At 43.7% G+C, this 25,770-nt stretch overlaps 1 protein-coding gene across 1 annotated transcript in view; it reads right to left on the bottom strand.

The window, feature by feature from the left end:
- ctnnal1 (catenin (cadherin-associated protein), alpha-like 1) overlaps positions 1–25,770 on the bottom strand; it is a 44,433-nt gene that overhangs the window by 7,273 nt on the left and 11,390 nt on the right. The window contains exons 2-10 of the mRNA XM_079288159.1: positions 10,177–10,366; positions 6,763–6,950; positions 5,848–5,967; positions 4,514–4,603; positions 4,085–4,255; positions 3,270–3,470; positions 2,161–2,247; positions 1,666–1,824; positions 1,024–1,116 (exon numbers count right to left, since the gene is read on the bottom strand). Coding sequence (XP_079144285.1) covers positions 1,024–1,116; positions 1,666–1,824; positions 2,161–2,247; positions 3,270–3,470; positions 4,085–4,255; positions 4,514–4,603; positions 5,848–5,967; positions 6,763–6,950; positions 10,177–10,366 — 1,299 coding nt within the window. The remainder of the gene's footprint in view (positions 1–1,023; positions 1,117–1,665; positions 1,825–2,160; positions 2,248–3,269; positions 3,471–4,084; positions 4,256–4,513; positions 4,604–5,847; positions 5,968–6,762; positions 6,951–10,176; positions 10,367–25,770) is intronic.

Genomic DNA, 25,770 nt, shown 5'->3' with positions numbered 1-25,770 from the left:
TGACTCTCCTCAGCCCTGTAGTCGCCTTGTGCTGAGCCTCACCTGTTCCCACTTCCACATTACTCAGTCTCCATTTATACCAGCCCAGTTCCTTTCTTCTTTGTCTTCAGTTTTGTTTGTAATTCTGTACCAGTTTGTCTGTGTCCTTGCCTGCTGTTTCCTGTCTGTTAAATTGGGCTCCAACTTGCAAGCAGTTTGGAATTAAATCATTACATTGTTACTGCTGGTTCCTCGTCTGTGTCTGAATTTGGGTCCGTCCCCTGTGACAGAAATTCAAAACACAAGACAAGAGGCTGCTATCCGTTTCAAACCATTATTTAATACAGGAACTAACAACAGACAGTAAATAAACCAAGTCATTAACATGTCCCATCTCTCTGGTTCTTCTTTAATCAAAACCACCACCACGGCAAGACAGCATGATAACAACTTTAAAAAACAAACGCTCACGCACGCACAAAAACACACATCCCGCAGCCTTCCCCTACAGTGTAGTATTTAATAGCCAATTACCCTCTGGGCCACCCCTCTATTACTTTGGGCCGACACAGACACGTATCCCCCCCCCCCGCCAGTGTTATTGATTGGTTGACCTTTGAACTAGGAGTGCTGCAGAGTCATGCGGGGCCTGACATTCGTACCGCAGGACGGGAACATTCTACATTGCTGGATAATTACTGGCATGGATGGTTTCCAAGAGCAAACATAATTAGATAGCAGACGAGGTGAACACCATGTTCTCAGGTGGAGGAGGCAGACTGAGGAGACATGAGGTCATTTGTCTATTTTCCCTCCCCACTACGTCTAAGGAGAATATTACTCAGTTTTTGATTTCACTCCCAGACCACTGTGTGACCAGTTTGATCAACTGGCAGTGGAATCAGATGAAATGGGTTTCAGGTTCAACCCTAACCTGTGTCCCGTTCGACAGTGATCCTGTCTCCCCGGTTTTCAGCCAGTCGATGAGTTATAATATCAATCGAACGAAAACAAAAGTCCCGACAGAACATGTTTGGCTGTTACCTGTGGACCAATGACATGGAAGGTCTCCTCAGCGTGTATGCAGGTAATCTCCAGAGGCTCAGTCCCCGACACATGGCACAGCAGCCGACAATTCTGAAGTCAGAGACGCAGGACGAAGAAGGTCATAGTTTGAAAGTCACTGTAGGAAATGGATAAATGTTCTAACTCCGTGTATTTCTAACAATTTAACACTTACTTAAAAGAGCACAATCATTTTAATAGTATTCCCCAAAGAGTACACCTTCCTCTTACACATGTATTTCTTCATACTGTACCGCATGCTCTGTTTGTTAGGGCCCCTAACAAACACATAACAACGTGTTTGCACAACAAAGTCACATGTGGACTTTCATTTGGTTGAGGATTAGAAACGTCTCCAAATTCATTCATTTCAGGCTGTTTGTGTTTACTTGCACAGCAATTTCAATGTGTTTTTCGCAACTTTGCAACTCATGGCCAACTAGCTTTTTCGCTTAAAATTTTGCCCACGAATCTGGATTGATAACTATCAAAAAAGTGAACTTTAAACTTCACAAAGGATTTCCTCGAGTGTATCGTTTGCCCGTTGAACACCTTTACTCGGTGGCACTACAACAAACCTCCCCCTGCCTCCCTGCTCCCTTTGGCCCCGCCCCTACCTACCTCCACCAGCTGCTCCTTCTGCTCAGTGAGCGTGCGTGAATACTCCGCCACTGCCTCCAGGTTTCCCTCGGCGCCTGCAGCTTTGAGAGCCCGTAGAGGCAACTGCTCCCCATGGACTTTGAGCAAGTCAGAGGCACGAATGACTGCCACCTTATGGAGCTGGAGGAGGAATCAAAAATGAAATTGCAGAATCAAAAACAGGACGGAGTTATGGAGGCTGCAGCGCAACACAAAAGAAAGAAAGATGAGTGGGGGAGATATGAATGAGGGTGTAATTTAAGGAGGCAAAGAAAAAAAAGAAGAGGCGCAGAAGGGACACAATGACATCGTTGAGTTGACGGATAGACGGCAGGTAAGCCGAAGAGCGATGTGAAAAAGGAAAGTGGGAAACCAGAGGCAGAACATCTCGTAAGAGACACCTCAGTCGTGTCTGTGTCTCTCTGTACATCTATTCAGACTCAGAGGGCAGACGGGCAGAGAGAGACGGCTGCTCACCTCGCGTCTGAGCTCACTGACGCTCTGGCATGTCTTCAGGATGGACACCTCCATGTCCTCTGTGGCTTCTTTGGCCTGGACAGACTGCTGCTCCAGTGCGACAGAGAGTGGAAGAAGGGAACACAACATGAGATTCAACATGGTCTTACAGGCCCACACACACACCTACATGATCATGTCCGGAAGAGTTTGACAATAGAAAACAACTGGATTGGAAAATGAGCTTGGGCTCTTAATAACATGGTTTTTGACTTTCCAATTCATTTGTGACCTGTTATGCTCCGAATATGCAAAAAAAAAAAAAAGCTTTTGTAATCAAACTACAACGATTAAAAATAATTGTTTTATTAAAATATTGTACAACATATTTCAAAAAAATGTCGTACTTCCAGACCCATGAATCCAATTGGAATAAAAACTATACATTTCGCTTTTCAACAAATTGTCCACGAACTGGACTGTGCAGAACACCCACGAATATTCACACACTCCGATGCGTTCGCTGCAATTTCAAAACACCTCAGTGTTCTGGTCTTTTCAAGTCTCCCGTTGACCTTCTTCTGCAGAGGCCAGATGAGGCACTACTGTACAACTACGTGGCAGCAGTCTCTTTGTCCGCTCTAAGCACGCTGACAAAATGTACAACGAGAAACTGAAACAAATCGACTTGTTTTTCAATTCCGAAGGCCAAGGAGACAAATCGCGGGACGCTACGTGATGTTTCTCTCTCGACTGAATGAGCCTTGGTAAAAAACGGGTATTCAGGCGGTTGGTTATTATGCTCAGTTGTACCAGGAGGGATGTATGAAAAGAAAGTGAGTCGGCAAGAAGAATGACTAGATGAGCCGGGGAGGGAGTCTTGTTGAACAGACACTGTCTGCTATATAGAAAGGCACACACAAGATATTAAATATTAAATTTAGTTGATAAACTTACCAACTCAACATCATTCCTTACACTAACAAAAGTAATCCAACCATCTCTTCTTGTTTTTCATCTCATTATCATACTTTTACAAGAGTCTTACATATGAGGTACTTATTCTTCTTCTTCATATAGCAGCATATATTTTTATGAATATGTCCGTATATGTGCAAGTACCAACATACCGCCTCAGCCCAGGATTGCACCAGCTGCTGAGTGTCCTGGCGCGCCAGCTGGCACAGACCTAGGATGGCCTGCCGCTGCTCGTGGCTGGTGTAGGCCGAATCTGTGAAGTCCTCTGTCCGCTCCACCAGCGCCTCCAGCTGGCTGCCCATGCTCTGGGGGGACAAGGAGTTCAGGTTCTCCCGCAGGCACTCCACGCTGGACTGCAGGAGGGGAGGAAGAGGAGGAGGAGGAGGAGGAGGGTTGGGAATTAGGGAGCACATGGAGGTGGCAACACACACAAGAGTTTTACGAGCCAATGTTCTGAGGTTTATTATCTCGTGATCATTATGCACACGACCTCGTCATCAAGGAAATGGGACGCGGGTTTAAGAAGTCATTTATTGAAACCAATACACATCTCTGGGCCCTTTCATTAAAATACCGCAAACTGGAGAAGACCCATTCTAAAGCTTTTTTGTCGTTGTTTTTCTTTCATTTGCCAGTGAACAAGGAGGAGGGAGAAGATGAGACTCAGGTGTATGGGGATTGACACAACCGTATTAACCAGATCATAAAACAGATACAGAGCAGGTCTGGTCCTGCATATTGATCCTCTGAGTTACATTTGAAGCACAGTGAATGCTAAAATGTTTACACTTAAACCACAAATCAACAGCCACATAAGAGACAAATTTAGATCATTTGAGGATTCTTGTTGAAAACGACGGCCTTTCTTATTAATATAAACAGATGATGTCACTGCCTTTTTTTTTTTGAAAATGGTTTCTGCCCACAAGAGGATCATCGCTGAACTACACGGACACCTTCGCCCTACCTTGAAGTCCTTGATGCCGTTATAGATGCTGACAGGAAGGATCTTGTTCTCCCCACACCTCCGCGCCTCGGTGACTATCTCGATGACCTGCTCCAGGGCACAGCGCATCCGGTGGAACACCGCGTCCTTGTTGAACCGCGCCGACTCGCAATCTGGGTGCCTCAGGCAGGTCTTTAGAGGGAATTCAATGTGAAATGTCAAAAGCTCATGCCTTCCTTTACTCTCTTCAACTCCGAGCCCTTTTCATGTTTTACCACCATGATTATTCACTTTATGATATTGTGGCATGGAGTTTCGTGCTATGACCATTGATCGCAGTATTTGAGAAAACTTGAAGTTCAATAAACTTGAGACGGCCGTACATCTTTAAAGTGGACATAATCTATAACCCTCGCCCAGAGGTCCACCGGCAGTGCAAACGCTGTTTACCTTGGACGCCGTGAGGAGCATCATGGTGCATTTCTCCAGCACTGCTCTGGCTGCTGCCATCCGTGCTTTCTTCTTCTCATCCTTCAAGTCCTACAGCACAAACACACACACACACACACACACACACACACACACACACACACACACACACACACACACACACACACACACACACACACACACACACACACACACACACACACACACACACACACACACACACCAGATGGTGATGGGTGGCTTTACTTCAGTTGTAACTTCTAAGAACTCTCTGGGTGTCCAAGGGACATAAAGCCTCAAAAGTAAGCAACAAATCTCTTTCATGATGGTATGAAGAGACACACAAATGTGACACAGATTCCTCTCCAACTTTACACACACATGAAAACGTCCTAGGTTAATTATCTCCTGATAAAAAAGAGATACTACGAGTGTAGGAAAGAAGACGCAGCGTGTATGACCTGCTGCATCCCCATCCATGTACTCCAAATAGAAACAGTCATCTCCAATTTGGTATTTGGGGGATTTTGGAAAAGGCAGCTGAATCAACTCCTCTCCCATTACTGTGCCATAGATCACAAAGACGATGTGATTATCTGTCATTATTTTTGCCTCTGTGCTCATCTGGCTTCCATAGTAGAAGATGGTAGATTTTCTAAAGAGCTGAGTGCTTGTGCATGCGAGTGAATACAACGAAAAAAAGATAAAGAAAACAGGGTGGCACATGAGGAAAGGGAGCAGTAGCTGCAAAAGACCCTAAGTTGGACGGTTTTTCTGAAGCTCGAGGCAGAAGTTTTGTTTTGCAAATGTGCTGTAGCCTAAGCTGATATGTTGCTGAGAGAAGGGATCGCTGAAAGCATCGGTCAATTGTTATCAACAATGAATCGTAATGTAAATCGTGTTTGAGGAGTACGAGTCACAACTGACCTTTATATTTCTGCTATGGATTGAGACACGAGTTAGAAAAATTTAAAGATGCGGAAAAAAATATTTGCAGAAATATGAGAAGCCTGAAGAAGCCTTGTTACTTCTTTCTGGGAGGAGTAAATATTTGATGCCTGAATTATTTATTTGTTCTGGGTTTGCCTGCACATTCACAGTGTAAGAGCTGCCGGTTTCACAGTCCACTTCCACGCTTTCACATCCAGAAGAACCACGGCTTCTTAGACGATTACATCTGCATGAATAAACAAAATGTCCTCCGTGTTGCAGAAATGAATCGGCAAATAACTCCACAATTTTCATAAGTTAGACCAAGAACGTGACAGCGTGCTGATGATTTTCCCACTCGCACTTAACACTGAAGAGATTTCGTTTCTTCACTCGCTACTCACGTTCTGTCTGTCTCCGGTAAGATGGGCGAACTCCACCATCTCGTTGCCAAACTGGCTAAAAATCTGTACAAATTCCTGGAAGGTGCTGACTCTTTCCAGATGGTCGAGGGTAACCAGGACCTGCGAGGAGTGAGAAGATCAGAGTGCCACGGTGAATGGCCACAAATGGCCGTGTTCTTGAAATCCGTGCACACTCTAACAACCGATTTCACATCTGTTCATACCTTTACCTTTCAACAGAACCAAGAATACAAGTTATTTGACTGCGATTTATTTAAATGTTCCGTATTTTATATCCTATTTCTGTGTTACTCCAGATCTTCCTTTTGTAGTATTAACAGCTCAATGTGATGTAATTATATCTGTGATCTCCTAAAATAAAACCACCAGATGAAGTAGTTTCAAACCTGCATTTTACTTAATAGTAGTCTATGCAGCTGCTAATTTAGCTGTCGAGGGTATAGGCTAGCTGGCAGCGCTAATGCAGCATCTTTTATTCTCCCCAGACAAAGAGGAAGGAGGAGATGTAATTGTGTTTGCCAGTAATGGAGGGGGGCAGGGGGCTGTCGACTGTCTGTTCCAACGAGGCTAACCAGTCATGATCAGGCCCCCTGTTTCCATTCTTGGCTCAGTCTGCAGCTACAGCCATATCACATCGTCTGGCTAAGAGCATAGCCAGGTACGACGAAGAGGGACAGCTTCTTGCTCTGTGTTTTTATGTGATCGCTAAATGTGCTGCTTCCCTTCAATTACCTCCTTCAGAGAGCCAGTGCTTATCTTTTAGGAAATAAAGGACTCAGGATGGAGTTTACTGATGTGTGTGTGTGTGTGTGTGTGTGTGTGCAAGAGAGACTAAGCAAGAGAGCTTATGCATGTCCTTAAAAGGTGATCACATCTCACGTTTGCATGTCTCACCTTGTTGCGTGATGCGATGATCTGTTTGATGACGATGCGGTCAGCCAGGACCAGCACTTTAGTGACCGAAGAGAGGAGCAAGCGGGCAGCCTTCACCATCCCCGTCCTGTCACTGAACACTGTGACAAGTCCGTCGGACTGGGGCGGCAAGGCCGATCCCACATCTGTCAGCTGGGCTATGGCATCACCTACAAGACATGAGAGAAGGGTACTGTTTGATTCAACAGCAGAGCTGGAGTGATAAACTGCTCAGGCTGATATCGTATGTTTGTGTATCGGGATCCGACTTTTTCCCTTATGCATATTTTGATTGTGTTGAGCTCGACAGTTTATGAGACTTTTCTATCTGCCTGTCAGGAAATGTCCAGTTTTGGAGGCCGACCCAGACCATGCTGGAGGGTTTACATATCCCATCTGGCCTGAGAGCGCCCTGGGATTCCCTCTGAAGAGCTGGAGGATGTGACTGGCCAGAAAGACCTTTTGGCTTCTTTGCTGACACAAACACTACTGGCATGCTTTCTGAGTACAATTCGCAAACATGCCAAGCATGAAATATGCAAACGATAAATATTCGTTCAGAGTCCAACTTTCCCTTTTCTCTCTTTCTCAGCTGCTCATACTAGCCCCAAAAAGGGGAAGAATACCGAGTTTTTTTTAAGCTAAAATCCCATCAGTAAAATCGTCCCGATCAAGAGGAAAATGTCTGGACTTAAGAGCGAGTGGGAAGAGGAGGGCAAATCTCTCAGAAGAATCGGGTCATGCTGCTTGGCTGTCTATTTGGTTTGGCTGGTCCTAAGAAGCAGCACTGACGAACTGATTGCATTTGACAGGCTGCTTTTCAGTGCCAGCCCTGTTAACCAGTTAAAACGTTTACGCGGCTGGGCTCGCCAACAATGCTGCTCAACCCCCGTCACCCGAGCAGGGCGGAAAGCAGAAGGAGACAACTCTCCTCTCTAAATGATTATGGACTGTATGGAAGATGGATATATCGATGACCTTAAATGTAAAACAGAGCTATCCCTCTGGTCCTTTAGTTGTCTTATGTACTCGAGACCTTTGTATCCTCTGTCCACTGTAGGACAGTTAGTTCCATCATGGAAAAATCCTCCATCAGGTGTGATGAATTTGACTTTTTTCAGGATGATGAATTTCTTATTCATAAGTGAAAACTTGAACTGCTGATCCTTGATGTGTTGGTACAGCACATGCAGGCAGGTCATCTTGCATGACTCAATGGATGGCAATGTCTGTCTGTCTGTCTATTGGTTGATTGCAATGAAACTTGACACACACGTCCATGTCCCCCTTTTGATTTGTCCTACACTTTTGTCCAAATACCTTAAAAACTAGTGACATTCCCAACAGCCTCAGCTGTTCTTTGTGTTGAGTGAAAATGAGCAAACGATGTTGAATCGTTCTGAGACAGAAAGGAAAAGTGAGACAGAAGCACGCGGATGTGAGAATGACACTGAGAGACTGAGTGGAAGAGACAGAGACTGACCTGCCTCATTGCATCTCTCCATCCCACTGCTGATGGGTAGCAGCTAATTCAACTAGCGCTTTCAACCTGCTTTTATTTCATTCATCATAGCGCACAAGGCTGAAGCCTGCCTGATTAAACTCTCCCTGTGGCTAGGTATTAGAGAAACAGCAATCCTTCACGAACTAGCCCTCTCTCTCCGGGAGACTTAAAGCCTCCAAAAAGCCTCATTTGTTCATCCTTGAACATGTCTCCGTCACATTTAAAAAGTGGTCCGAGAGACAAAAAGTTTCTTTCTTTTTTTAAATTCAGGGAACAGTTGTATAGTGTCTGTCAGGAGAAGTGTAAGGGAAAACTGTGAAAACGCCTCCTTCAGAGGAAAATAAGAACGAGAATAAATTAGTCGCAGTGGGCTCAGACATTCACACATTTGCACAAGCACACACACACACACACACACACACACACACACACACACACACACACACTTCACTTAGCCTCACCTATACACACACATTCACAAGTACATTTTCTCATCAGTCTTTTCGCCTCCCCCCACCAGCACTCTCTTTGTCTGACTTTTAGCCGTCTTTACAAAGCAACGCTGTGTGAGGATTAGACGCTGTTCCCCCGACATAAACCTATTATCACGGTGTTGTGTCTAAATTCTTATCAATTGTGATATTGTTTCTGGTCCGCTCTGTCGACGGCTAAGAGGGGCCCTTGTTTTGCCTGATAAGAACTACGTCTCCCAATAGAAAGATGTGTTTCACCAAGCAAGTGGTGTCAACTATCTAAGCTGAGAGTTTAGATAGACAGGCAGATACAGGGTTGACATTTGTCTTGAGTGTGTGTTTTTAGACAGAAGTTTAACGGCAAAACGTTACAAGAAAGTGTAGAAACACTGAAAGAATCACATTCCTGACAAAAACCATCACCTCTTCTTTCTTGGGTTCAATAAAAGCTGACAGTGCTGTGAAAGAGTGATCCACACATTCTTGTTCCTTCACACTGGTTGTCACTGTTTCCACCCCTCCTACAATCCTCTGTACCTCTTTGTTTCCCTCAGTTGTTTCCTGTTTTAAACCTTGATATATCCATATACATCCATCAAACTGATAACCATTGCAGGTTTGCACATTAGGAGAGGACGGGTTGCCAGTCCATCACCTAAGCTGCATGTTTTAGAACAGGAACGAAACTGCAGAAATGCAGACGTGGGGAGAAATGTAAACTCCACACAGACCGGCCCAGCCAGCAGATTCAAAACCAGTAAAACAAAAGAGAAAAACATCCTCATTGTAACACAGAAGTAATCTATGAGCTGGTGAACGTCGGGAAAACTACAACGTCTTCAAGCTCGCCAACAGCCTGATATATAAAGTCTCCAGGGGCGTTCTACCATAACCTACGCAGTGCTTTCCAAACTAGCACAGACACATTCACTCCCTCCTCCTACACAGCACCCTGGGGTGAATTACACTTTTTTCAGCCTTTACTTCCAACCGAATAACAACAATGTCTTGAGAACAATCCGGAGGTCCTCTGGTGTACCAGGCTGTCCAGACAAATCAAAACCTGCTCAAATGTAATAACACTGAAGTCTGACGGTGACGCCTGATGCTTTCAGAAACTGTCACAGTTTATCTTAACAAATAAACACTGATGAGGTTTGTTTGCTGACCAGCTAACACTCTCAACGGCAGTTTCTGAACACCATGGCCATGCTTATGACAGGAAGAGACAGTCTCCACTACGAGGAGGTGCTTTAGAATGAAGCACCACCTAGTTTTACGACATTAACGTGCGACCACAAAATAAGTGTCGTCTCTATCTCGCCCGAAAGAGAGAAACACTCAACAATGTGTTGAGTTTAAGGTCAGAAATTTGGTGAAATGTTGAGTACATAATCTGAGCGCGCAAAAGGGGCCTACCTGCTCTGCGTGCCTCAAAGCAGGCTTGACCCATCTCATCCTTGAGCTCTTGGTTCTCTGTGGCGATGGCCTCCCCGACGGTGACAAAGCGCCCCACAGCCACGCTCACTGCCTGGCCCACCCTGTGTATGGCTGCCTGGGTACGCTCAGACTTCTTTGGCTTGTCTTTATGGTTGATCAGAGTTGTGATCTGCAGAAAAGTGTGGAGAAAGAAAAGGAGGGGAGATGTAGATTAAGAGAAATTCGTTGGAGCCAGTTCTCTTACCCTTGCAGAGTTAGGTACTTTACAGTTACTTTTCCATCAACCCATATAAAAGAGTGGAGGAGGATGAACGAATGCACAAGTTGCATGGCTGAATATTATCTAGAATCACAACTTCTTGTTCGACAGCGTAAGAATCTGGGATTGCATCCAAACAACATCTTCGATAAGGGAGCGTGTTGAGTCTGGAGCACGTACTCCGTTTGCTTATCAGGAGAGAGGGGTTTCCTGCTTGTGCAGCTACAAGGGGAGATAACGTTTTGGAAGACGGCACATTGATAATCTACTATGTGTGTCAGGAGGAGATAAAGCATGTCCACGGCACAAAACACGCGGCCAACCTCCAACAGCTCTTACGAAACATTTAATGAAATTTGAAATAACAGCAGCAACAAACACAGCAGCTGGGACATGCACGCACGTGTTCTGTGATATAAGACAGTCCGCCATCGGGTACACAAAAACACACACACACTAAACTCAGGTGGGCCTCTTAGTGATAATTGAGGGTATGAATTATGAATGGGTAGAGCCAATCATCATCAATTATTCATTGATTGCTTTCACTCCCTCCAGCTGTTATCATTGTGGGTGTCAGTGTGTGTGTGTGTGTGTGTGTGCGAGTCAAAACAAATGGGTCAGGGAGTGGTGGTGGGTGGTGAGTTTAATTGGTCCACAGCTGCAGGTGGTCCAAGTGGGGAATCTTTCCCAGTAAAGTCTTTGTGGGACACAGAAGACACGCTGGTTCTGCTGAACTCGGCCGGCTGTTTGAACGAGCAGCATCCCTGACACAGGAACACGGTACATTTGTTTGGTTTCACAAAAACGAATCTCAATGAAATCCTTTGAAATGTGTTCGGCTGTTTGACAGTGTGTAACGCAACTAACCCTGAGATCTCATGGAAAGTTAACAGGTTTGTCTTTGCTTTAAAAGACGAAACCAATCAAAAATAATACCAAAATAGCTTTTAATTAACTGTCTTTCGATCTCGTCAGATGAAATCAGGTTGTAGCTCGACACCTGACGATTACGTCTGTCATCAATTCATCTGATTATTTTTCAATCTATCGATCATGTGAAATCTCTCAAACAATTGTGACAAAATTCCCATCACAATCACTTCAGAAATCTTATTTGTCTTCAATCGTGCAAATTCACGCTCGCCAATGGCACACCATACAACCCGCTGCAGTACAAAGCCTCCTCAATCTGAATGCTACGACGCTAAATTATCCTGAGTCAGCAAACCTCTTGAGCCGCAGCCCTGCGAGACATGACCCACATTAAAACTGTACGTCACACATCATCCACACCGGCAGTTTCAACAAGCTTTGCTGAGTTTCAAAGTCATGTTGATGTTTCATGCTGCTGAAGTTGTTTCTCGCGGCCCCCGAGCTCATTAGCAGTGCGCGCAGCGAATACGTTTCTTGTTAAAATATACCATCATAGTAAGATACAGAGAAAAATCCAATATTGTGTCAGACTTTGCATCTTCAAATTGTTGAGAAATTTAAATGAACTGGGGATGTGTGATACAGAACAAAGAGTGCTACCTGGTTTGGGAATACATTCTGCATAACACAGAACAATGTGCTGCTAAAGTCCTTCAACAATGAAGGCCACATCTCTATATAGTATATAACAGTAAAAGTAATAATGCCACTCATCAAGGATTTCTAATTGGCACATGTTTTGAAGAATTTTTTGAAGAAATAAGGATAGAAAGAAAAAGTTCCCAAAGAGCAAAACATAGAAAAACAGAAAAACAGAAAATAAACCTGCCGCTCTCTTTCTCCAATATTATGACCTTTTTTCAATACCCGTCTCACTGTCGCCTCGTCACGAACTTTCTTTCATTTAATCCTCTCCATTCTCGGAAACACTGTTGCTCTGTAGCAAGATCCCGACCTTGAGAGTATCCATGAAGCGCTGCTTTTGGTCCGTCACTTGTCACTTTCTTTTCTCATCTGTCTTCTTTATCCCAGCAGTCGAGCTTCCCTTCCTGCGAGCCCAATTGTTTTCTACTCACTCATCTGCACAGAGTAAGATACTCCGTAGAAAACACACCAACGCCGGCTGGACATGATGCAGCCTAAAAGAAGGAATTAGGGCACGGCGAAAGTGTGCATGCATGGCATTTTTACGTCTGCAGGGCCCATGCGTGTCTGAATGCTGGGAGAGGAATGATTGTTCTCCCAGATGGCTCGTACATGCAAATGGCGGCTCTCATGAACACTCAAGCTGGCACTGATCCAGAAACCAGTGTTTCAGGGGCTCAGAGCATGAGCAAGGAACTTAAGCGTGTGCATGTGTTGCTGTCGGGACACAAACAGCAGCACTCGCAGAGTGAGGCACAGTAAGAGAAAAGCCTGGTGACAGATCTCCCTGTGAAAACGTATCTTCTGCTACACTGCAGCAGATGAGCGGAGGGTGACGTTGGTTTGACACGTTGTGCGTCTGTGAAAGACAAACAAGTGTGAAAAAGTCCGTGTGAATTACAAAGAGAGACAGGGACAGAGCAGAGGAGAACCACAGACTGGAATTTCCTCCGTTGGAGATTCCTAGGTGGGTACGTTTACTGGGCTGTGCAAACAGGAACAGAGCAGGGTGCAGAGAACATAATATTGATACAGTGCCATCGCAGCAGAGAGGCCATTGTGTTTGTGTGTATCACAAGGAACTTGAACGCAGCTTCATTTTGCAGAGACAGATTTGTGAGTCAGATGCTGAAAAAAACAGTGAAGATTCATTTTTAAGTAAAACAAAAAAAGTATTTATTATCAGTGCTTGGTTTCAAGTGACATTTTTTGGATATATAGTAAACAAGAATACATAATGACCAGACGTTCATTGCTTCAGATTATGATAGTCTCTGGACCAGATACCCAGCTTCACTCTTTATAGACACCTGCTCAATCATTCAAGCTGCTCTCAGTTCATTCGTCATCTCTCGGTTTCACATTCGCCCTCGCTATATGCCATGCTGCTGTGCTCTGCTGATCTCCAGCACTGTTCGAATGCCAATGAGCACGACCAACCAAGAAGCATCCAGCCCAGAGTCTCCGAAACCCCCACTGAGGATTGACACAATATGAAATCTGTGACATAAGCTCAACTGTTGCTGTAGATGCAAAGTCAGACCTCCAGCGGATGTGCTCATTGACAGGCTGGTTGTCTCTCCATTGCTGTATCGGCACAGATGCAAAGAGAAAGGGCTTTATCTACTATCTAATATCATACATTTGGGGCTCGACTTGGGATGTATATTCTGGTATGTTCATGACAAATGGTCCACTTGAAGAATGTATTTAAAACAAACTCCCTGCCGTCCCTGATTTGAAATGACATATCTCCGGACGTGAATGAAAAGCTGCTACGCACACGTATCTCGTATAAAGTGTCTCTCTTTGACTCTCCTATTAACACAGCAGAGGCTGTTCATCCCCTTCTTATCACTTACTCCTCTGGCACACAACTAGCCATTCTCAACCATCCACCTCACATCTCTTTGTTGTCCATAATTAGGAGGACAATTACAAGGCCATAAAAGCGAGATCAACTGCTTACTCTGAGCAACACAATGCCCCAACAGAGCCCACCCATTGGCTAGCGGGAAATCGAAATTAACACCTCAAGGCCACAGTGTCCGACTATAAATCAGAGGGTAACAAAAGCTGGAAACATTTGTGGAGGCCTCCCATGGCCACTGAGTTTCATTGAATGGCTTTTCTGGGAGAAAGTTTGCCGTTGAGTCCTTCTTTCTCTGCGTGGTTTTTTTTCTGTACTGATTCTTGGATAATGCAATTGTATGAATCTGTCGATGAATGAATGTGCCTGTGGAAGAAAAATCCAGTTTGCTAAAAACAGATCAATTAAAAGCTTCTTTCCCAGCGGCAATGATGCGTCATTCTTGTCATTTAATAAGTGAAAAAAATCCTTCACAAAGACAGTACGATTAAAAGTGAGTGTGAGCGAGCTCATCCGTAACACACATTGTAGCCATTCATCACAATAATGCCTGGCTTGGCAACTGTTATATAAGACCTGCTTATTTGTCTGAATTACATCTCTGGTTCCCTTGAGCTTTACTGAGCCTGCCGAGGAGAGGAACAACTCTGAAATAACTTTTTTCTCGAGCAAGAAGAATGTAAAGAATGTAAAAAATCCTATAGCAAAGACACTTGACAGCCATTAGCAGTCAAGCTGTCAAGTGGGTGTGTGTGTGCGGATGTGAGTGTTTACTTTACTTCATGTACAGCTGTATGTATGTACACTAGGTGTGCTTGAATAACCTTGATGTTTGTGGGAAGGAAATAATTGGACAGTAGCTGGTGTGAAGAGGAGAAGACAACAAAAGAGGGATTTTACGCCTTGGTCGTGTGTTTTTTCTGATCAGATGAAACCGCCTGCATCATCTTGTCTGAGTTTCTTGTTTGTCCTTGTTAATGTTAAAAAGAATTTCCATTTGGGTAACTTTGGTAACCTCCTGTTTCTGTACACCTCGCATTGTCGCTCTCATTACACAAACTCTACAGCAAATGGATCACTTTGTTAAAGTAAACAGGAAAAGGAATACTTCCAGGTCTTATTTTTGGCCCATTACAGCACAAAGGGATCATTGTTGCAGGGAGAGCTGAGCACAATGTTTGCCTATTCCATGTGGATTTCTCCTGAATGTTTCTAAACATTGTGCTTTTGTCTTCCACAAAATCTGCTCTTGAAAAAGCTGTTTTTATTGATGTCAGGAGAGACGTAGCTGGCTGTTCGCTAATCTGAGATGGCAAAAGAGAGAGAAAGAGCGGGAAAAAAGACATTAGAGGAAAGGGATGAAAGTCCCGCTGAACGTGCACTTTAACGGATGGGCCAATTCTTTCCAAATTGGCCGCAAGCAGATGGGAGTTCAATGCTGCGCTGGTCCACAGCCAGACTGGAGATGCAATACGAGGAGATGAAAAGAAAGACAAGGTAGCTTGGAGGAGAGTGGACACAGATCGATGGGGAGATGTTAAGGGAGCAGGAAGACTAAAGAGTAGGACGTGTCACATCTGCATCCCACTTTACCGTGACTTCTTCCTTCCTCTAGCACCATTCTTCTGTTTCAATAACTTCCCTGTGACTTCAGCAGTCTCCCTCCACAACTTCATCCATCTCTCCTCTAGTCCTCTGTGTGCAGAATTGTAAATGATTCAAGTCTGTCTCTAGAGCCTGGCTGCTGCAGTACAGTGCAGTGCAGTGTGATACACTACAGTAGCATATTCCCAAAACAAGAGTGAAACGGTAGCACGTCCCTAATTTCAAAGTCAAGGAAGACAAAATGCTAACATGTCACTCGTTTTTTTTGTCTCGCCTCACTTGACTGGTGACTCATGAAGAGAGCCAAACAAACCAGTGAAATAGTATTTTGTCCTTCTTGACTTTGAAATTTGGGATGTGCTATCTTTTTACTTTTGGACTTTGGGTTTAGCACTCAACTGTGAATCCCATTGTTAAAACATGATACAGTAGCAGCTTGTGATGTTTCAGCTACATCCTTTGAGGTGTACTGTCAAAAAAAAGGTGCAGAGAAGATCAGAAATAGTAGAGCGGCTGCACCATCAAAACATTTTAGGCAGAAAACATATGCCCTTTCATTACCCCCATGCATTTAGTTCATTTCTAGGGCCATAATTTCAAGTGTGCAATGCACACAGTGAACAGCAGATTGGTCCAAACTAATAAGGCCAGTTTTCTGGACACCAGTGCACCATTTGGTCATTACTGAACAAAAACAAAGTAAGACATACCGGGCTAGTGGCCAATTTACACCCGCATTTTGCACATTAGAGTCATGCCCTCATGTAGCAAACGCGAAGCTGCGAAGAGTCACAGAGTCAGCAGGCAGGGTTTCTGCTTTACCTTGTTAAATTAGAAACACAAAGCAGCAGTACAACTTCGCATTAAACCTGAGCTGAACCACATGTAGTCTTTTCTAGTCATGCATTCTTTAGGAATTAGATTGCATATACAGAGCTTTTTTTCATTTAATACTCCATCAAACACACACACACACACACACACGACAAGTCTGTTTAAGGGGCCACCCAGAGAAGTTACAGAATTTATTTCACCTTTACAAAGTTTCTAAAAACCTGTAGGCGTTAACACCACAACCTGAGGCTTTCGACTGAATATGATTTTGCTGCGATTTAATATGTGGTTATTTTCTTACTTGAAGAAGTAAAGCTATCTGGAATGCACAGTTATAAACAGTAAACACATGTTAAAATATCGAATGAACTAGTGTGTGTGTGGGGGGAGAGAAGGTGGAGAGACAGAAGGGATAGAAAGTGAAAAAGAAATGTTTTATCAACCGACAGTAGTGAACCTGTTCCTGGAACAAACTGACCTCAGATCCGTCTGATTCTAGAGCTATGTTTAGGCTTCCCCGAACCAGTGGTACCCTCTTGACCTCCTGACCTCCTACTGGTGAAGCTCGCTTCCTCTCTCTTCTTCTCCATTCACACAAAGACACACCTTTAGCTGCCTTTCCAGAGATAAAGAAAGAGACTGCAGTGAGCTGGCAGTAGTGGCGGTAGCCTTCTAGGATGATTGAACGCAGATGGTTTTACCAAGCAAGACAGATAATTCCAGAGAAAAGACAGTCAAATCACTGCGTGCCCATACAACCACAAGATGACGGGGATAATACCAGCTGATTGCCTCAGAGAGAGGCAGAGCCGGGAGAGAAGGGCGCAGCACGCTGGGAGGTGATGGATGTGGGAAAACTACAGAAGCCAACAGATTGATGTATTGTATTGATGCCCAAAGGGCCGGCATCTTAATTACTTATGTCCCTTTGAGAGAGTATGATTTTCATTATTCGGTTAATATTGAACTTCAACTGCAGCTGCAAGAGGACACTGCTTTCCTATTGATTCCTCTTCTTCATCGCAACCATCACGGTGTTAGTTCGATAATGATATTATCAATATTGGACTTCCATCCCCCAGGTGGGCAGAAGCACGACTCCAAATGAATGCTGATGTTGCAACGTGTGAAGAGGCAAAGGTTTGTTCACAACTTGGCGATGTATGAATTTAAAAGAAGATAATGTGTTGCTGTTGCTTTCACAGCTTGTTTCTGCTGATCCCAAGAGGGGGGGGGGGGGGGAACAGTGTTGCTTTAAAAATGTAGTTAATAGAATGATATGGACTCAATCAATTATAATATTGATTGATTTAATTGTTATGTTTTTGACATTTCAAACTGTAGGAATTTTGCTTGTTAGTCATAATTTGTTTTTTGATGCCTTGGCTCATTTTAAACAAAGCATTAAAATAATGATGATCGTGGTTAAGAACTCTTCCGAAGCGTATGTTAGCAGTAGCAGTTGTTAAGGGGAATGGGTGACTTATTATTATTGAGAGTGAGCTGTATTTGTTGGCTTTGTTTCCTTTTCATTGTCACATTTTCTTGTTCCAATTTGCTCACAGCTGGCAATCACATAATGTGCTGAGCCAGTTTCCACTTTGTTTGACTAAAGTCTGGGCCGTGGCTATAGACTCGGTAAACATGGTGGGGGAGAAGGCGGGTGACATGTGACAAAAGGTCACAGATCAGAAGACGAGCGCATGACGTGAACCTTAACCCACTCGCAGCCATCGAGGAGGAACAAGCACGCGACACTGATGGCTTGCAGACAGAGAAAAAGGGGCAGATGTATAAGAATATTTAGGTTATTGATTAATCATGCTGATTATTTTCTCGATTAATCGATAGGTCTATAAAATGTCAGAAAACAGTCCATCCCATTGTCTTTAAATGGCAGACGATGTCCATATTTGAGAGGCTGACACCAGCTTGGTGATTCTTTTTCTGTCTGTCGACTCATCGTTGCCGCTCTGACGGACAATAAAGACATTGTAAACGCCATGAAGGCCAGCAGTTGGATGAGTTTGTATCTTTATCAGATGGTATCCCATTGGGGTTACATGATGGAAGGGCCCTGCTTGGCTCAGCAATCAGTGCTGACATTTAGATATGAGGACAGGCAGACTGGATCCACAGCAAACATCAGACAGAAAGGTTATCACTTACAAATAATAACTAGCTACGTGCCAGTGTGTGTAACCGACTACTCCAGATGGATAATGACCAATAATGGAGTATCATGTCTCTTGAGTGAGTGTGATTCGTGTTTGAATCGTTCTACACTAACACCAATCACGCCATACTTTTTAGTAGTCTATCTGACCAAGACATGCAGCGTCAACTTTTGGTACTTTGTGTGGTTTCTGTTACTTTGTGCTGCAGGCCTATTTCTGTCAGTACTGGAAGAGTATTTATCCCGAGTGCCAGTGCATGCTGTTCACATATCCGGACAAAAAAAAAAAACAAGCCTTGTAATGACAAGCTGTGAAAACACAAAGATTGATGTGTTTTCTTCCTCACTGTGGAAAATAACTCCTACTTTTTTTTCCCAACGAGCTCATGCTAAGAGCATGATGAAATATGTCTTCATTCTCACTGTGAACAATCACTGGCACCTCTTGAGTGCTGCACAGGAAGACGGCACTAATAGGCATTGCTGTCTAACTAGTGCAGGTATGTCAGTGGGCACAAGACAGTATTTTGGTGCACTGCATGTGAGATTTGACCCTGACATTTTAAAAAAAACAGTACATATGACGCTGGTTCCTTGCTCCTCTGACCAATGTGTTGTATGCCAAGGCTGTGCACACAGTAGCTGCATCTCATAGCGCTAGAGGAGAGACCGCCACTGAAACACACACACACAGCTCACATTCAACAGAGCACAATACCTCTTTTCATTCCTTCTTGCTCACGTAATTCTGGGAGGGAGTTAGAGAGAGACAGAGGCAGACAAAGGGAAAGTCAGGGAGGGGGTCAGCCAAGGAGAGGAGAGATGTGCCCTGAACACAACGTGACTGCCGGGTGAAACTCCCCCTGGCTGTCTCAACTGTTCACCTGCCTCTTCTCCGACGTACCTGGGAATCCTGTGGGGGGGGTCAGCATCAGATACAGAGCGACCCGAGGCGGTGGCTCACCTGGGCCTTGAGACCCACATGCACCAAGCTTTTCAAACGGTGACTTCTCTGTGCCCTCACCATTTACTGTGAAATATGCAGTCATGACTAGGGTTGGGTATATATTTATGATACTCGTGTCAATACGGTACCCAAACAAGATTTTCCGAGTTGGCTTGAAGAATATAAGCATGTTGGCTGAAGCTTCTTATTTACTGTACATAGGGGAGAGAGGTATCAATCCTCTCATCTATCTCTCGGCAAGAAAGCGAATATGAGTATTCCCCAAAATGTTGGACTGTTCCTTTAACATACAAATCCATACAAGAACTTAAGTCAGAGTCTAAAATAAGCAATGGTTATGAGAAAGTGTCTGATTTAAGAATAGGTAAAAAGGACTGAAGACGAATTTAGCAAGGCTTTCGATGGCTACTTTCAATATTTGGTTAGTTTTCAACTACTCAACGTTTTCACACTTCTACTCAACGCTCAAATGGCGTTTATGTTCTGAATACATTTCTTGTAATGCCACTGTTATTATTCTTAATCACTATTGTCGTACAGAACTGAGATTTCAGCTGCTTTCACTGTGCATTTTCATCGTCAACGCCATATTGTGATTTGCTAAATTGTTCTCTTTGCAGTGAAATCTCTGCAGGTGACTGTGAGTTTCCCATTAAAGCTGAGTTGACATCTAACCCGAGTAGTCAACTGAAATGTTTGCTCCGGGCTCCTCATATGACTCACAGCGCGGCAAAGTGTCAAACACTATACTCTTTCTCTCCTGTTCCAGCTTTTGTCGCACCACGGCACAGCAGCAAGTGCTGCTGCAGTGTGCAGTGTGCAGTGTGCATCATCATTTTTTTGCGTGTAAGAAACTTAAGCTTGGTCAAATTAGCTGACTCACCAAGTAGCCCCATGAATATAATGGAAAATGCAGATATGTTTTACTGGACGAAGCACTTAAACCAATTTAAAAACAACTTTTTTTTCGGCTTTTGAAACAATGTAAAAGGTACATTTCTTTGAAATGGAGTATAAATCTAAAATGCAACAGCAAGTCTAATGTTGGTTGTGTTTCTTACACATATTTTGAATCTGTTCTGCCTTCAGTTGCTTCCTCTGCAACTGCTGTGATTGTAAAGTGCAGTTGGCTCTGCACTACAACAATCTTGACAGTCGATCGGCTCAACCTGCCCACGTGGATGCAGAAAAGCCAAGACGAAACAGCAGAATCGATTGTAAGGTTGGCAAACTGTAGACAAACCCAATAAACTCAGCTCATATTTTCCCTGGGACCATTCACTGTCAAATAAACGACAAATATAATCCCACTTATTGCCTGGTATTACGGCTTGGCATCGATTCCTTGGTGCTCTGCCACAGTTCAAGTGTTCGTAGCCTCTCTGAAATCTCTCAGAGACGGATTTCCAAATGGAGGGATGGAAAAATGTCCCGGGGCTTCCAGATTACATATTTGTTATTGTTTCACATGAAGAGAAGTATTCATCTCCGGGGGCTTGGCAGGCAGTAGAGTGGCTAACCATTCATGTGCCATAGCGGGGTAGTGTTTCCACTCAGGAAGTAGAATCTAAAAGAAAATCAGAACAGGCTGTGTGCTACCTGTGTGCTCCATCATGGCTGTCTAAAAATAATGAGAAATCTATCAAGTCTTAAGTGGGCCCACTGAGGCCGCTGAGCGGAGAGCTCCCACGGAGTCACTCTGACCTGAGCTAGTTGTAGTTTACCGTTTGACAAATACTAAAAGCAGTCATCCTTTATCAGCAGTTCCCATCGTACACTTGTATTCAAATGCTTGGTTCCCGTGTGGATGAAAGCTGTACTTGGTATTTGAGCGGTTGTATTATGGGACCCCCCCCCTGACCTGGTTTGTTAGTGCACTGACAGTAACGCATAATCTCTCTTGAAAGCAGAGCATTGCTACAGTGTAATGAGTCAGGCTGATATGAGGTGCAGGAAGCCTCGAGGAACCAGCAGCAGCTGATAAGAGACAATGATAAACCTGGGAGGAAAACAGACGGACAGCTGCGATGGAGAGATAGACGGCTAAATGGCAGAGGGCATACAGTAAATAAGGGAAGATGGTGGACAGCTAAGACGGAGAAAAACAGAAGGCACGCCCGAGAAGAGCTACAAAGCAAAATGAGTTTTTACCAGCTCACTCTACTGTATCAAAGAACTTCTTCTCTTTCAGTCAAGAGTGACACTCAGGATTTGACGAGAGGAGACAGTGTGATCTCTGATCCAACGGTCCTTGCTGGGGGGGTAGACAAACACAACCCAGCTGACGATCAATTTTTGCTCTGTTAACCACGATCCAAGGTTAACTAAGACGGGAAGGGGAGCAGAGGGAATCGATCTCCTCTGTTTGCAGAGCACCAGACCATGACTCAAACTACTGCTGTGGTGCACCGACCTCGTTTCTCTTTAAAACCCTCTGCAGCTGCTGTAATAGTGAACAAGAAAAATCTGATTACAACTCATTTAATAACAATATTGAATTAAACAGTGCACCAAGAGGCACTTTATGAGCATGATTGACAAGCAGCATCTTATCAACAGCACAAATAACTCACTTGCAGTTTCTCCACTGCTGCGCATATGAAGCCATTAGCTGTTACAGTTGAATTCGTTGTCTGAAAACACAGCATCAACTACCTTTAATAAGCTATTTAAAAGTTATAGTTTCGGGAAAAACAGTTATGTGACCATTCTTGCTGAAGCGCGGTGACTTTTAGAATTTGCACGGATTAAACAAACGAGAGAACATGTTAAGTAGCTGGTGTGGGCGGATTGTTTCACCTTAGGAAGGAGCCAGGCTCACTATTCCCCTTTGTTCACAGTCTTTATGCTGAGCTAAGCTAACCGGTTCCTGGCTGTAGATTCATATTTACTATACAGACATAAAAGTGGTATCCATCAACTCATCGAAAAGAAAGCAAATCAGCATTTATACCAAAACGTCAAAACTGCCTCTTGTGAAGAACTGATTTAATATCATTGTGAATGGTCCAAACATAAATATGTGACTGTATCTTGTTAGGTCTCTACAGAAAATGAGGGAAATCTTTCTTTCTTACATGACGCAGTAACGTTTTTGCCACTAAAGTGTGAGAAGAGAATTGTTTTATCTCACTATCAAAGGCTTTTACTGCAGTTGAAATGCAATACCTGATTGTTTACTAGGTTCCTTTTGTACATAATCGTATAACGCTCAAAATCTCTTATTCTACCAAGATTATCTGAGAGTCTGTTGTTAACATGGATTTTTTTCTGTGCTTGTTTTCAGCAAAACACGATACAAGAGCGGTGCTGTTGTCAAATAAATACTAAATGAAGAAATGGAACAAGTTTCTCTCGCCGTTTCATAAGAGTATCAGCCTATATCAGGAGATGGGCTCAACCTTAACCCTACCAGTTAACAGGGATAACATCTCACTTTAAAGGTGTAACAAATAGTTCAGAGGCAGTGAATAATCAAAACACGCATCTTCTTGACTATCTCAAAAAGATGTTTACTGCATAATGCCTTTTAAAAAGCAACCGTTGAAAAATAATTCGCAAGCAAATCGTAGTCTAAGGGAGAGTAACGGCGTCCCAGAGAGTGATGTAATGAACCTAAAACAGACAGAAACAACATGAGATCCTGACAACACAATGAATTTTTCACTTGGATCTCACTGATTTTACTTGGATCTAACTGTTATCATGCCGAAACCAAGACAGCCAGCCTGACAGCACACAGACATCTTTGATCTGAGCAAGTTTTCACAAAACATCCAAGCCGTAATATCAAAGGCATCTCTGATGCAGGCAGCAGGGCAATTCAGATGAGATCCCACCCATTTTGGAAATGTACAGCGTATGCAGTTACACTTGTCTCCAGGCTACACTGGGGCTCTTTGTTCCATAGAAGACCAGGTTATTTCAAAAAGACGTCGAATTCATACTTTTGCCTGTGAATACATTTTTTCCAAGGATATGGCAGTTGCTTAATGTGTAGAGGAAATATAACAAAGGGATAAAAACACAGCAGAAAAATCACTGAAACATCACATATTCCATATGTGAGGTCTCTAATCTCTCCTTCCGATTAGGATGCTGACATTCAAACAGCATTCCTCATAAAAAGGCATTTGCCTGGACACGGAAGTCACATTTCGTTCCATTAATTGAATTAGACTTGCAGCTCCATAATAGATTATTCATAAAATTTTATTATGCAAGTGGTTACATTCCAGGAGGACAAGAAGCAAAGAAAACAAACAGTGGAAGGTTTAATTTGCTGACATGGCCCGTTGCTGGTGTGCATAAACAGACCAACATTTGCAAATCATGAATAACAACATATCATCAACAACACATAAAGTCAAAGTGCATTGTATTCTGGATTATGTCAAAAAAAACAGACAAGCTCCTCAAAAGACAACCATGAAAATAATTTTCTCCTACGAGTTGAATAATTTAGATCAGTCTCACCTTGTGAGATGACGCACCTTCAAACGAAAAAACAAGGACAAAATGTACATAAGCTGTAACAAATCTCTCTCTCTTTGAAACCTCTGGACCCTGACAAAAATACAATGTGGCCCAGAGCACTGTTCCTACTTTGTTCTTGCCATCTGACGTCAAACTTTGAATATCCCCCTCCATGATTTCTTTGCTGTTGAAACTCGATAGGAAAGCACTAGAAAAGGGCAAACTCCAGTTCCTGATGAGGCTGTATTGTATTTTTCATTCTGCTCCTCAATTATCTCAGTAAGCATCTCCTGGCCCACCAGTTAAGATCGATGAGTACCTTTATAAAACCCAAATAGGCGGAACTCTAAATTGATGCATCCTGTCAGAGAACAATCTCCACATCCATCATCGCCGTACATATTTTAATCCAGAAAAATCAAGACAATTCGAGCCTGCATCCCCTCGTCATCATCATCATCGGCTCGGTTTGTAAAACAGGCCTCGCAAAGTTTTATCCTGAGAACAAAGTACCAGTCTTGGAGATTTCTACACCCCGAATGAAAGCGATGAACATTTGTCCCAGAGTCACTTTCTTGGACGCAACACAGCATGAAGACAACAGCCTGCTCCCACAACCTGGAGACACGAACACAACAAACGAGCCATTGGCAAGTCGCCCCCCCACAGGTTGTCTTCACACTGAGCCGTGTTTAATGACTGGGTAATTATATAAAGTCCTCAACAGGATAATCCTAACTGCTTGCCAACTCAGCCTCGAAAGCATTCCATCAGTCATCGTGATGGGTAATTACAAGTAATGGACAAATAATGGTGTGCGGTGAACAGTGTGTGAAAGTGGCTTAACCAGGCTCTGTGACAGCCTCCCACAGCGATGGCATGTTCTGGGGAGGAAAAAAAGAATGACATGCAGTGGCTGCTTGGAGGACGCTGACCTAATACACCTGACACGAAGGCACTGGCTTGCTTCTCATAATAAGGCTTGTTTTTCTTTAATAAAACTGCAAAGTGAAAAAAGACAAATGGGCGTTGTTTCTGATTCTCCTATTGAGACACAAATCAAATAAAAACAAAGTGTCTGATGAAAACCCTGAAATAAATCTCACAAGCTACCTCCACAATGTTTTGCCCTCCCAGTTTTTAAGCCTCTGAAAATTCCTCACAGATGAAAGGAAGGCGATGGGACGATAAGATGTCAGGTGTGGAAGAAAGTTGGCCAACAATCCCCAGAGCGAGACAAATCCTCACCCAGAAGGAGGAGAAAGAAAAGCATTTCTAATAATGTGGTCTTGGAGGTTTTGACATTTGGAAAGAGAAGGATTTAAAAATGCGAATGATTGCATTAATGAATCAATGAAGTGTGTCAAACCAAACATCAAAACCCTCCTTGCAGAAGGATAGTGGCTGAGCAAGATGATTCATTGACGAAAGCGGTGAGCGAACAACGAAAGGCCAAGTTCAAGCCCTTGGGGGGGGGGGGGGGATAAGGCACTAACTCATGCATACCAGCCAGTATAGAGTGCGTAAAGGTCTCACCCTTTGGGACTGGGACTTTTGACCACAGCCGTGATGTCACTATAAACAATACATCGACACAATTTCAGACTGAACTCGATTACACATTGCAGGAGCTTGAAATATGAGCCCTGTGGAGGAATGCAGCCCCCCTGACTGCAGACCGCATAATGGCCTGTGTTGTGACACACCAGCTCTTCCACGCATACTCACGGGGGGCTTAGGGAACATGCTTTCACTACATGACACATACCTATCGCTTTAAGTGTTGGAAGATCTGGTCAGGATCT

The sequence above is a fragment of the Melanostigma gelatinosum genome (assembly GCF_949748355.1).
Source record: "Melanostigma gelatinosum genome assembly, chromosome: 17".
NCBI classification, from domain to species: domain Eukaryota; kingdom Metazoa; phylum Chordata; class Actinopteri; order Perciformes; family Zoarcidae; genus Melanostigma; species Melanostigma gelatinosum.
This window is presented reverse-complemented; position numbering and strand designations above follow the sequence as displayed.